General features: G+C 39.0%; 1 protein-coding gene across 1 annotated transcript in view; it reads right to left on the bottom strand.

Annotated features, from left to right (window-relative positions):
- Window positions 1-290: 290 nt before the first annotated feature.
- The window catches only part of SGPP1 (sphingosine-1-phosphate phosphatase 1), a 28,814-nt gene continuing 16,234 nt past the window's right edge, over window positions 291-12,870 (bottom strand). The window contains exons 2-3 of the mRNA XM_063290436.1: window positions 8,422-8,511; window positions 291-4,617 (exon numbers count right to left, since the gene is read on the bottom strand). Coding sequence (XP_063146506.1) covers window positions 4,069-4,617; window positions 8,422-8,511 — 639 coding nt within the window. The 3' untranslated portion in view covers window positions 291-4,068. The remainder of the gene's footprint in view (window positions 4,618-8,421; window positions 8,512-12,870) is intronic.

The raw sequence follows: 12,870 nt of genomic DNA, 5'->3' as shown, positions 1-12,870 counted from the left end.
CCCCCAGCGTTGCATAGAGATGCCAGGGGTTGAATGTGGAATCTTCCATTTGGAAGGCGCATGCTGTCACGCTGAGCGATGGGCCAATTCTTCTTGCAGCAGTAGCCTACTGCAGTGCAATATTTTAGCATGACTGGTCACATTTCTGCACTAATCCTACTCAAACCAGAATACGTTCCTATGAACAGCCAAACATTTTAAAATACGGACTCTATTCATTTTCAAATCATATATATGTACTTGATTATTTGATGGGTTTTCAAGTTCAGCAAAATAACACAAAATAAATGTAAAATATCAATGTGGTATTTAATTTCACCTAAAGATAGCATAAAAAAATACTATACCATGATAATAGAATAAGCTACAGTGCATGTTTTTAAAACTTTGGAGACAATGATATGTTCATTAAAATATATACCCAATGAAATAAACTCTTTCAGCAAAAATGTTTCTTTCTGTATTAGTTATAATAGTGCTAAGCAATCCAAAAAATAAATCCCACCCAAAATTGCAAGTTACTTACAACAGTCATTCAAATCTACAAATTTTTCTTAACATTTTTTGTTTTTAAAAAGCATGACAATAAATGAGAATGTAATTTAAAAAATTGAATTTTTGTGCTTTAAGATTAATTGCATTTTTAGGAATGTGAAAAAAGAACTTCTGTTTTCCAGTGGCTGATGAGAACTGTCAATTTTATGCAAAAAAAATAATAATTACCCAATTTCTTCTGAAACTCTTTTTCTTCTGAAACTATACTATAACATAAAATCTATACTAGTTGGGGGAACTAATGTGTGCATAATCAGAAGTAACTCGGTGTCTGGATAGAATTGTAGAAGAAAATGTACCAGTACTGAGTATTTTTTATAATTCAGAGACCTGCTTAGGTTCATGCATCCTTTTCTTTTAGTTTTGGAAGCTTTAAATAGTAAGCCCTGATCAATATCAAACTGCCTTTAGATCTCACCTCAATTTTGGTCAAAAGCTGTGAGATGGTGGGCATGACAGTCTTGCAGATTTTAACACCTGTTTCCCTGCTCCCTTCCCCTGCCTCCCCGCCCCAGATGCTCCTGAGCCTTACCATGATGGTAGCAGTAATTATGATCGAGGAAAAAAAATCCATCCTCCTGGTGTCATGAAATTAGTTTAAGTTCTGTGTGTCCAAGCCAATATTCTGGACTACATTTGTAACAACACATTATCAGAGTGCAAATGCCAAATGCACATATAAGAAGATAACGGATATTTGTTGTAACTGAACATAAATACTGTGGAAAGACAGTGCAAAAAAAGAGAAGGGCTTTGGTGATACAAAAGATCCAGTGTTCCGGTTTCCTCTATAGAAGAATGAGGCCAGGCAAAATGGAACATTTTCCTTTTCCCAAAGAACTAATGAACTTAGCAGCATTTCAAAAATACGACAAAATATCCATGCCTTATTTGAGACTATGGCAGGAAAACAAAGCCAAGTAACTACAACTAGATGTATATACTTCTACACATTGGAGAATAATCATAATTCCTTTTTATCTGCGTACCGCTGAGTGCATGGCGCCTAGCATCCAGGGAGGGTAGTTCAATACTTTAATAGCGCCTTGTGCTCCTGGGCTCTTTTTTATTATAAATTACAGACTCTGGGATAAAAGCAACATGTGTATCCCTTCCACATCCCAACACACAGACATTAATTCCTGCACATTCAATTTGTTTAATTGTTCTGGAGAATGTTTGCAGTATTTGAGAGTTCTGATGTATTATTAAAATACAAGCTCCCGATTCATTTCCAGCCTTTTGGCTGAGACCTAACAAGAGCTGACTGTTGCATTCTGTGCAAAAGGAAACACTGCCTACATTAGACTGCATACCACATATAAAGCAATTTTGCAAATCCTATGGCCCAACTGAAATTAAATTAATAGAAAAATGATTTAATCTTCTGAGTCCTTTATGAATTGCAAAAGTATAACCAAAAGCAAATTTATGGTTGTGAAGGGTTCCCAGAGGAATACAAAACAGGTTTCTGCAATGAGTAATACTACCCTTTTCAAAGGCTCAATCACCCTTCATTTACACAACTGGATGTACTGTGAACATCTATAGGTAAGAACAGTGTTTCTCGACCTTGGTAACTTTAAGATGTGTGGACTTGAATTCCCAGAATTCAAATCCACACATCTTAAAGTTACCAAGGTCGAGAAACACTGGGTAAGAATATGATAGCAACAGCAAATTTTGCCTTTACCCAATAATCTATACACGGCCATTTGCATATCTGTATGTTCCATGTGTACACTATACACAAGTAGGCACTTTTTGGACAGCTGGGAATAGGGATGAGGTCTGTGCAGCACTATAGATTCAAAAAGCAAAACAGGATTTGAAGTGCCTGTCCAGAACAATTCAAAACACTGTGTCATTTCCGGGGTCACCCAAATGCCTTTTGCAGATGCTGTGTAATCCCAGAAAAAGGTGCATTTGATTTAATGGGTTTCCATTGGGTCCTCCATGCACGTCCCACATGCAACAAATCATCTTTTACCCTCTGAATCTGGATTGCTGTGTAGCCCTAGTAGAGATGTCCATTAATGCAGTTTACATGTGCATAAGAACTATGTAGGGGATGCGGTGGCGCTGTGGGTTAAACCGCTGAGCTTGCCGATCGGAAGGTCGGCGGTTCGAATCCGCATGACGGGGTGAGCTCCCGTTGCTAGTCCCAGCTCCTGCCAACCTAGCAGTTTGAAAACATGCAAATGTGAGTAGATTAATAGGTACCACTTCGGCGGGCAGGTAACGGCATTCCGTGTAGTCATGCCAGCCACATGACCACAGAGGAAGTGTCTACAGACAAACGCCGGCTCTTCGGCTTTGAAACGGAGATGTGCACCGCCCCCTAGAGTTGGACACGACTGGACTTAATGTCAAGGGAAACCTTTTAAGAACTATGTAAACAACACATAAACTGGAGCAGAACTCACCCATTTCCCACATGTACTCACTGTACATTCTAGATACATGTGAAAAGTGTTTTAGTTTTGCTGGTATCATAAAAATCAGACATATAAGAGAATATGCTCTTGTTTCTGGTCTTCCTCCTCCTGTACACCTTTCTTTTACATAACCTGCTGATCTCCAAAGATCTCTAGGACAACAAAGACCATGTCAGATGAGAAAAATAATTCCTTTCCTTCACTAGTTTTTTTTCTAGTCAGCATGTCCATGGTAAGAAATAGGCTACATGGCCTTAGATGTAATTGCTACCATAATAATACATTTGATTATTATGTGAGTTTCCAAACAAAATGGACAACAGAGAACCCTTTTTGCTAATCAGTCTAATAGCATGAGAAATACAGTGCAAAATACAAGTCCATTATATGTTTCTTATTAAAGCCACCATTGTTAAGAATATGACTTCATTTGAACTCAAGAAAATTTATGTTGGAAAAAAAAAGTAATTTAACATTGTATTAATTTTGGATATAATGAATGCCTAATTAAAAAATAAAGAGAATCAGCAAAAAAAATTCTTCCAACAACTTATATTGCACTTAAAAATATCCATTAAAACAGTATTAGAATCTGGATTAAAGTGGGCAAACCCCAATTTAAGTTTTACGTTACAGAACGGAAAATGTTTATTTTTACTAATCATTTTCCCATGTAAAAGAATGGGACTGTATATGTAAATGGAAAAAAGCTTTTTCATTACATCTAGCCATCTGCAGTCCAGGGATATGACACGGCTTTAATTGACCATAGACAGAGCTTCTGGATCAGCTGTAAACATAATAGTTTTAACATAAAGAGAAAATGGTGCAGCAACTGTATTTATGCATACACCTAAACCCACATGATGTTTATAATGTTGTTACAATGGTAAGAATAGACATGGCATTTCTCAAGGACCTGAATCTACAAGGTTTTTAACCAGTAGCCAAGATTTGAGCTCACTGCCTGCCACATATTATTTTAGCAGAGGCAATACCATAGCACTCCTCAAATGGTATACCATCTCTCCCATTGGTCAACTGTCCATCCCTCTTTCCAGATGAAGAAAACACATCAGGATAGTCCCATTATGCAAAATAAGGAAGGAACCAAGAAACCCACTGAGAATCCTATCGTTCCATAAGTAACATAGCGATAGGGCAGTTCAACCTCCATGTGCTGTCGGGCTTCTCGAATATCTGCACAAGGAACACCGAAGACTTTACAGGCCAGCGGGATGGTCACCTTCTTCATGATCATTCTGACTAGCAAAAGAAATACTAATCCAATCAATAATCGCAGTGCAGACTTTCCAAAGAGTTTTATGGTGAGGGAGGGAACAAATGGAAGCATTTCTTGCGAGGGATCTGGCATTAGATTCAGCATGTAGCTAGCATGGGAGGCACAGGCAATTCCGGCACCGCAGCCCAGGATTTGAGCCGTATCTCCTCGGGATGTGCTCCAGGTGTCTAGAGTGAAGGAAAACACCCCCAAGGCAAGGTGAAGACTCACAATGATTAGTGGTGCATATCTGAAAGTTAAGTTGAAATTATCAACCAGATCCACAGCTGGAAGGAAGACTGCCAAGATGAGAATAGCATAAAAAAATCCAGCAATAACATCCTGTTGCAAGAGATAGGAAAAAATTGATTAACATTTTAAGAATTATGACAGTTTTATTGAATATAAATTAGATATATTCAAACTACATTTCCCAGAAAATTATTTAGAAACGGTTCTGACATTACATACTAAAAACAAAGGAGGGACAAACAGGTTACACTGTCTGCTCGTGTTCATTATGGGAAAACATATGCTTTCCCAACAAGGAACAATTATGTGCTCTTTTGGAGGAAGATGTTAGTGTCAACAGTACCTGACAGTTACTGGGCCAGAATAGTACAGGTAGTCCTCGACTTACAACCATTTGTTTAGCAACTGTTCAAAGTTACAACGGCACTGAACAAAGGGACTTACAAACAGCCCTCACACTTACGACTGTTGCAGCGTCCCTGCGGTCGCACAATCAAAATTCAGGCACTTGGCAACTGGCATGTATATACAATGGTTGCAGCACCCTGGGGTCACATGATCGCCATTTGCAACCTTCCCAGCTGACTTCCAACAAGCAAAGTCAGTGGGAGAAGCTGGATTCGCTTAACCATGTGATTCACTTAATGTCCGTGGTGATTCGCTTAACGGCTGTGGCAAAACAGGTCGTAAAATCGGGCACAACTCACTTAACAACCACCTTGCTTAGCAACAGACATTCCAGTCCCAATTGTGGTCATAAGTTGAGGATTATCTGTAATGCTAATTATTCAGATAAATGAAGTATTTGTAGGACAAGATGACAATGGAGCTTCCACACCTCTGAAAATAATTTCCTGCACAAAACTTAAATAATCTCAACCATGTCATGTCTTTAGTTATCATGAGAAATCTCAACATTGGTAGATCTAGGCAGGTTTATTTCCTCTAATGACACAGTTACTCAAAGAACAGAGCATGTGCTGCAGTCCCTGGCTGCCCACCAGCTCATGACAGAAAAGGGGCTATGTTTATTTGAGGAAGGAAACCTGCAAGAGCCCCAGAACATCAAATGAGAACAAAGAAGCAGTAGGAAGAAACTGTGCCTTCCGAACACTGTTTCTCAACCTTCCAACAAGCAAAGTCAGTGGGAGAAGCTGGATTTGCTTGCTGGCTGGGGAATTCTGGGTGTTGAAGTCCACACAGCTTGAAGTTGCCAAGGCTGAGAAACACTCCTCCAGAAGAATTGCAGAGAGTAGCTGCAAAATACCTAGATTAAATAGATTAATTTGAATTAATAGTTTAATTCAAAGACAAAATGAGCCAGACAAACTTTGTGGACAAAATGAGCAAGGCAACTTTATGTACAAAAACTACATCAAGCTGAGGAATCATATTTTTCAAAATGACATATAAATTTTAAATTTCTCTTTGCTATTCATATACAAACCGAATAAGGAAAGCATGCAGAGCCTGATTCCTGGAATTCTTTCCAACCTTTTTAAAAGCAGTTTCCAGAAGAGGTCCCACATTTTCTTCTGTGTAACGAAGAAGTGTGTTGCATCTATGTGCGTATTTCTGCTCTCCCCTAAGGTTGCACTTGAGTGTGTTTATGGATGTATGTGCACTGGGAAGTAAAGGGCTATCAGCCCTTCAAGGTAGACTAGATCAGGAAATAGACTCCACAGGATGACTAAAACTATACTTGATTGAGATGGGCTGTAACAGAAACATGCAAGTCTGCCTGCGGCTACCCTTTAATAGCCTGGGGGCAGGGGGTGGGTGTCAGTCTCTGAATCTCTTTGCAATAATTTCATGCCTCTCTGGATTTAACACATATTTCTTCTGCACCTGTTTCCTTAACAGCCCCTGGAATCCTTCTCCAAGGTCATCTCCCTGGCTGCCTACGTAAGGGCAGGTTGCAGATGCTCCCCTGAGCCACGTGACCAGGAAGGAAGGATGTTTGGAAAGGAGAATCAACAATGTTCTGAACTGCTACCTCTTGGCTCTCCCACAGGGATACATTGCAGGAATCTTTTCTGGTTCTTTTTTCTTCACAGCTCCAGTCAGATCTAGCACATTTTTAGTATCATCTTTCACTTTTGTCCCTCTTTGAAGAGGAAGGGAAATTGTTATTATGGTCTACCTGCTTTTAGAAAATGGGAGGAGTGGGAATATAATACACTGGGAAAAAAAAGGCACTTGCAAACAATAATCCAGTCAGCACACACCATTTCTGCCCCAAATGACAGAAAAGATTAAATAACCTGTTAACACATAAATTATCCCTGTGAGAAGGAGATGGAATGACTGTGACTATTAAGTTTAGGACTACATCTCAAAATGGCCTAGAAAAGGAAACAAACTCAAGATTATAAATTATTGTATAAATATTTATAAATTTTATTTATTTATTTATTTATTTATCTATCTATCTATCTATCAAATTTGTCACCGCCCATCTCCTCCGACCGGAGGGACTCTGGGCAGTTTACAATATAAAACAATAAATATATAATAAAATTTCAATATAAAACACACTATAAAACAATTTCCCAGAGCTACCAAATATAATAAAATCCAGACGGCTGTGGTCTCATTCAGTCATTGTATAGGAGGGGCACTTCAAGGCACTAGCCAGCCCCAAGTATGACTATTCTCCTCCCTGCCCCAAGCCCAGTGGCAGAGTCAAGTCTTCAACTTCCTCCGGAAGGCTAGGAGCGATGGGGCTAATCTCACCTCCGAGGGCAAGATGTTCCAAAGGACGGGCGCTACTACAGAGAAGGCCTGCCTCCTGGACCCCGCCAGATGGAATTCTTATCGATGGGGTCCATAGCATGCCCACTCTCTATATAAATTGCCCTCTCTATATAAATTATCTGAAGTGTGAGTGCATGTGTGTGGTATGCATGCACACATGTTATCAAGGATTAAGTCTGTAGTATATGTGCCTGTGCTCAAGGTTTTGGCTATTTTAAGCTTCTTTAATTCAGGGAAACAAATAAGTTGAGTAGACTTCTGAAGTTGATGAAATATCAGTCATTGATCTGTGGTAAAAGCAAAGACTCCTTCAAGTTGAGCTCATGTATTGTTCTCAGCAACAACACAAGAGAGGTTGTCAGTGCCTTTTCTTCCTCACTTCTCAACCTAGTCCCAATGCTGGGATTTTCTGATGGTCCCACAAAAGGCTAACCAGATCCAACCCTGTCTAGCTTTTTCAAGATCAGCCAAGTTCAGGTAGGTGCTGCCACCTGCTATGCAATGGGTTGTTCTGGGCTGTGACGGGAAAAAAGGGGGAACTCTGGCCAGAGGTTGAAAAGAAGTCCACAACAGGAAGGAACATGGGTTTCCCTGCTCATGGCAACACAACTTGTTGGTCTGGAGGGAAAATATCCTGCAGGAGTCTGCAGCCTAATCATGGTCAGCATGGTTGCTTTCTGCCAATCTACTCCACAAATGGAGCATCAAACAGCCACATCTGGAGTTTTGGACCTTCAGCCTTGAAATGGAGCCAAAGGGGAAAAGTGCTTCCTCTTCAGAAGAAGATAGAGCTAAGATTGGGGAGGAGGGCTTAGTCTCTATAGCTGTGTTTTCAAACTTGGCAACTTTAACTGGCTGGGGAAGTCCACACATCTTAAAGTTAACAAGTTTGAGAAACACTGCTTTACAGAATGGCAAGACAGTTAGCCCTGCCTTCTGGGTGGATTTACTCCTTCCTATCATTTTCATTACCAAATGACCAAGCATGGCTGAGCCTACAAGTTGCTGTAAGGGACAGCATTACCTTTTACACTACACCAGAGTTTAAATTGACATGATTTTTCAGAACATTATACAATACAGTAAGACCAGTACGTCATGTTAAAGTAGTTTTTAGAATATATAACTTTTTCTTACCAGAACTGAATGCATCCCCATGTATATTCGGCTAAAGCAAACCAGAGAACACCAGCAGAATGCAAAAATCAGCCCGTATATGAAAGGATACTAGGGAAAGAAAAAGAAAAGACACTGCTTTGAACCAGACAACTATAATTTCCAAGCTATTGCAACTGAATTTTTAGAATACGTAGACACCATCATTCAAAATAGACAGATTACAGTACAAGCATAAATAAAATTAAAGTGCAATATTAAAATATTTCAGAAATGTTATGCATTTTATTAAAAACAGTAAAAGAAACAGAAAAAAGTAGCAGTAAATAAAAAGCTGCTAAGGCTAAACAAAGAAAAAATCTCAGTCGTAGTAGTAAATGATAAGTAAAATGTGTCAAATATTTCTGAAACAATGAAGAAGCAGTTCCAGGACATCCCAAAGATAGAAAAGGGCACCAAATACGATCTAGAAGAGGATAATTTCAGGACCTGCACACTATGCTGAAAAGTTCTTCTCTTTACTATTAGTATGAGATCTGCACTGGGTCAGATTCTGAAGCAATGTTTAGCTCAGATGTGGAAAACCTACAGCCAAGAAACTTACTGGGTGATTAGAATTACTTCCCTAGTTACTCATGCTTATGAGGTTAATAAAACCAGTCACTTGTAGGAAAAATGAAGGACAAATGTGGTAAAATAACAAAAATGAATGAGGAAAGTATGGGATTGAAGAGATAGTAACTTATTATCATATTTCTACATCTAAACACCAAAAGTGTTGGTCTTTCCTACTACACACAAACACAAAAAAAATTTATTAAAGAAGTTTTTCCACAGAGTAAGAACAACACAAATTTTAAGTTAAAGATAAAAGAAATAGAGAAAAGTAACAGAAAAGTGAAAAAGAAATAAAGAAAAGACAAAAGAAGGAAAAAGAAAAAAGAAAAATAAAGAAGTGGCTTCTGATCTTATCAGCAGTTATAAATACATTTATATTTTACCCTCTCTAAGGTTACATCAAAGTTTCGTTCTTTCCATAATCTACGCTTTCTAAACATTAAATCCATAAATCATCAGTTCATTTTTTTCTTTTTTAGCAAAAAGTCCATAAGGGGTTTCTGATCACTAATAAATGTAGTAACTGATCTTTCTCTAAGCAAACAAGTTAATTTTGCCATCTCTGTTAGTTCTGGCATCTTCACCAACCATTCCTTCATTGTGGGTATTTCAGAATCTTTCCATTTTTGTGCATATAGTTGTCCTGCAGCAGTGATCATATATAAAAATAATCTTGCATGGCTTTTTTCTAATTGTCTGTCCATTAATCCTCCCAAAAAAGTCCTGGTTTCAGTTAGTCTTAGCCTTTAAAATTTTTTGTATCAGTCTATGTATTGCAACCCAAAATGTTCTGCTTTTTTACAAGTCCACCAAGCATGATAAAATGACCCTTCACGTTGTCCACATTTCCAACATAAATTTGAGGTATCTTTATACATTTTAGATAATTTTTCTGGGGTCATGTGCCAATGGTACATCACTTTATAAAAATTCCCTTTCAGGTTATAACATAATGTGAATTTCAATCCTTTCAACCACATGTTTTTCCACTGTCCCAACAATATGTCCAAAATGCTTAGCCCATTTTACCATACACTCTTTCACTTGTTTGTCCTCCATTTCAAATTTCAGCAGTACGTAATTCAACTTCAAATTCTGTCTTCTCAAATGTCCTGTTATCTACCTTGAATCTTTCTCTTAACTGTGCGTACAAAAACCAATGAAAACTAAATCCCTCTGTAACCAGTTGTTCTCTTGATTTCGTCTTATATTCTCCGTCTTCGCTACTTCTGATGTAGGTAGACAACAGTTCAACCGTAGAAAGGAAATGGTACTGCTTTATTGGAGTTGGTAAAGCTATCTGCTTAAGCAAAGAAACAGAATCAATTCTTGTATCTTCGTCTCTCACGAAAGGACTGTTTCTCAGTTAAAGGCAAACTTTCTAAACTGAGATCAAAATCTATTAGATCATTTTGATATATTATCATTGATTAATTGATTATGTACCATCAAGTCATTCTCAATTCCTAGCAACCACACAGATAGATTTTCTCCTTGATGATCTATCCCTAACCCATTCTTTCAAGTTGTGAGGTTTGAGTCTGACCTTGACTCTGAAAACGAAACTTATCTTGAGCCAGAATGGGAAAACAAAACTTATCAGGGAAGATCTGGGGAAGTAGAAACTAGTAGTGACTCAGCAGAGTGGTAGAATTTGGAGACACTGATTGGACAGAATCTGGAGGGAGGTTTGAATCCTCCAATTAGTGCGCGACAGAGGAGAGCAGAGAAGCACGTGAAGCAAAAGGTAGCCCGATTGGCTACAGAGGAGAAACGGCATGAAAAGGACCGCATAAAAAGGAACCAGCGCCAGAAGCAAACTGCCGGAGACCACCGTTCCACTGAGCTAACAGCTTTGACAGGAGAATCCTCACCAGGAAACGGAGCCTTGCCTGTAGCCGACACGGAATCAGTACCAGCTCCCTCTACCGATGCAGACCTACCTCCTTCGCATCCTGATCCAGCTGAGTCCAGCCTTGCCTCCAGTTCCAAGCCTCATCTTGCCGTTCCAGCCACGTTCCAGCCTTGTCTTGTCGCTCTAGCAGTCTTGTCTACCCTCCGTTGCCAAGCGTAGCCTCGCCTTCGTGCCACGTCCTGCAATCAATCCTCAAGCTACCACCTTGCCACGCACTCTAGCCACACCCATCTTGCTGTTTCACTGAGTTAGCTGAGTTCTGTCTTGCTGTCTTGCCACAATCTCCTTCTACTCTTGACCTGGCAGCCTTGCCTTACGTTCCTCCACTGCCTGGGTGGACTTGACTGAATTATATTGCCTATTAATAAGGACTCTTTTCTGTTGCAAACAGTTGGTTGTTAATAAAGAACTTCCTTTTGTAAGTCTGCCCGGCCGTCTTATAGTCTGAACAGGACACAAGTCTTCCAATGGTGCGCTCATTGCCATTGTAACTGAGTCTGTCCATCTTGCTGCTGGTTATCCTCTTCTTTTGACCTCTTTTATTATCATAGAAGTCATCAAATTCAAAAGCTCAACCTTGCAATAAACTGATGAATTAAGTCCAGGGTTACAATCTACTATTCAGAAAAATAGGGGACAAGAGCCACACACACACAGCATATATCTGTCTGATCCAAAGAATGATTACAAATATACATGGGTATCATTTACAAAGCCCAACCTGCTTGTCTGCAGCCTAAAGCATTTTAGGACTTGTTGGAACACTCCAACTTTTCTTTAGCATTATTTTGTCTCACTATTCTGCTCTAATATTAACAGGCTGTCTTGCTTTCAAAACCTTGTGTTTGTACCACATCTCTCCATAAGGAATAAGTAACTATGGCTTATGAGAAATGCAAGTACCAAGGCTAGTTAATAGAGAACATGACATGAACTATGAGCAGCAGTTGCATGGAAGGGAGCATAGGATATTTTCCATCACACACCGTATAGTTAAAGCATGGAACTGCCTACCATAAGATAATTAAAAAGATCCAATTCATGGTGGATAAGATTATCTGACTAATGACTGCTCTCATTGCCAGTTCCTGGAAAGCGAAAGGTGCTCTTATACTCATGTCCTGCTTCTGAACTTCTGACAGACATCTGGCTTTTCATTGTGACAATAGTGTTGGACGAAAAAGACCTTTGGTCTGAACCAACAATAATGTTCTCATGGCCATCTGGCTGGCTCATCTAGAAGGCAATTATGTGTTGAGGATTCTCAGGCATACAGAAAGTAGAAAGTGCTAGTAATCATTCCTTTGGAGACTTCCACTGATCTGTCTCAGATGTTGGTCCCTCCTTCCCTGCTATTAGATTAAAATGCAATCCTATAAGCCTATACCTACTGGCAATTTGTAGCCTCTCCCTTTTCTATATAAACCACCCAACCACCTAGTTATTATTTTCTTCTATGTCCCCTCATACTAATTTCCCCAGAGATTAGCATGGATTGGCATGGATTGCTTTCCTTTCTTCTTTCAAAAAGTCACGTATATGTGTGTCGGGACACAGACAATTTTAAAAGAAAAAAATTAAGCTAAGGATAATGTGCACAAGATCACCAAAGAAGGACTGTGCCCAGTTTCAAAAATAAAAACCTTGATCATGCAATCACAGCCTTGAGAGAAGACATCTAGACAGTTGGAAACTACCACATTATTTGTCAAACTAAACTCATTGGTCTGGAAATTTAGTATTTTATTTAATTTATAGGCTGCCTAACTCCATCATGACCCTGGGCAGCATAAAGTATCAATTTAAAATAACAGAATATAAAAAAATGTCCAGAAAAATAATACAGAATTCTAACAAACCAATCAGCCCCACAAGAGGTTGATTTTTAAATATAAATTCTTTTTCAGGAAACTCTGAAAGCTGTAACTCTGTAAAGA

Source organism: Candoia aspera, chromosome 1 (assembly GCF_035149785.1).
Source record: "Candoia aspera isolate rCanAsp1 chromosome 1, rCanAsp1.hap2, whole genome shotgun sequence".
Classification (NCBI taxonomy): domain Eukaryota; kingdom Metazoa; phylum Chordata; class Lepidosauria; order Squamata; family Boidae; genus Candoia; species Candoia aspera.
Note: the sequence above shows the minus strand (reverse complement) of the source record. Positions and strands in the feature narration are given on the sequence as shown.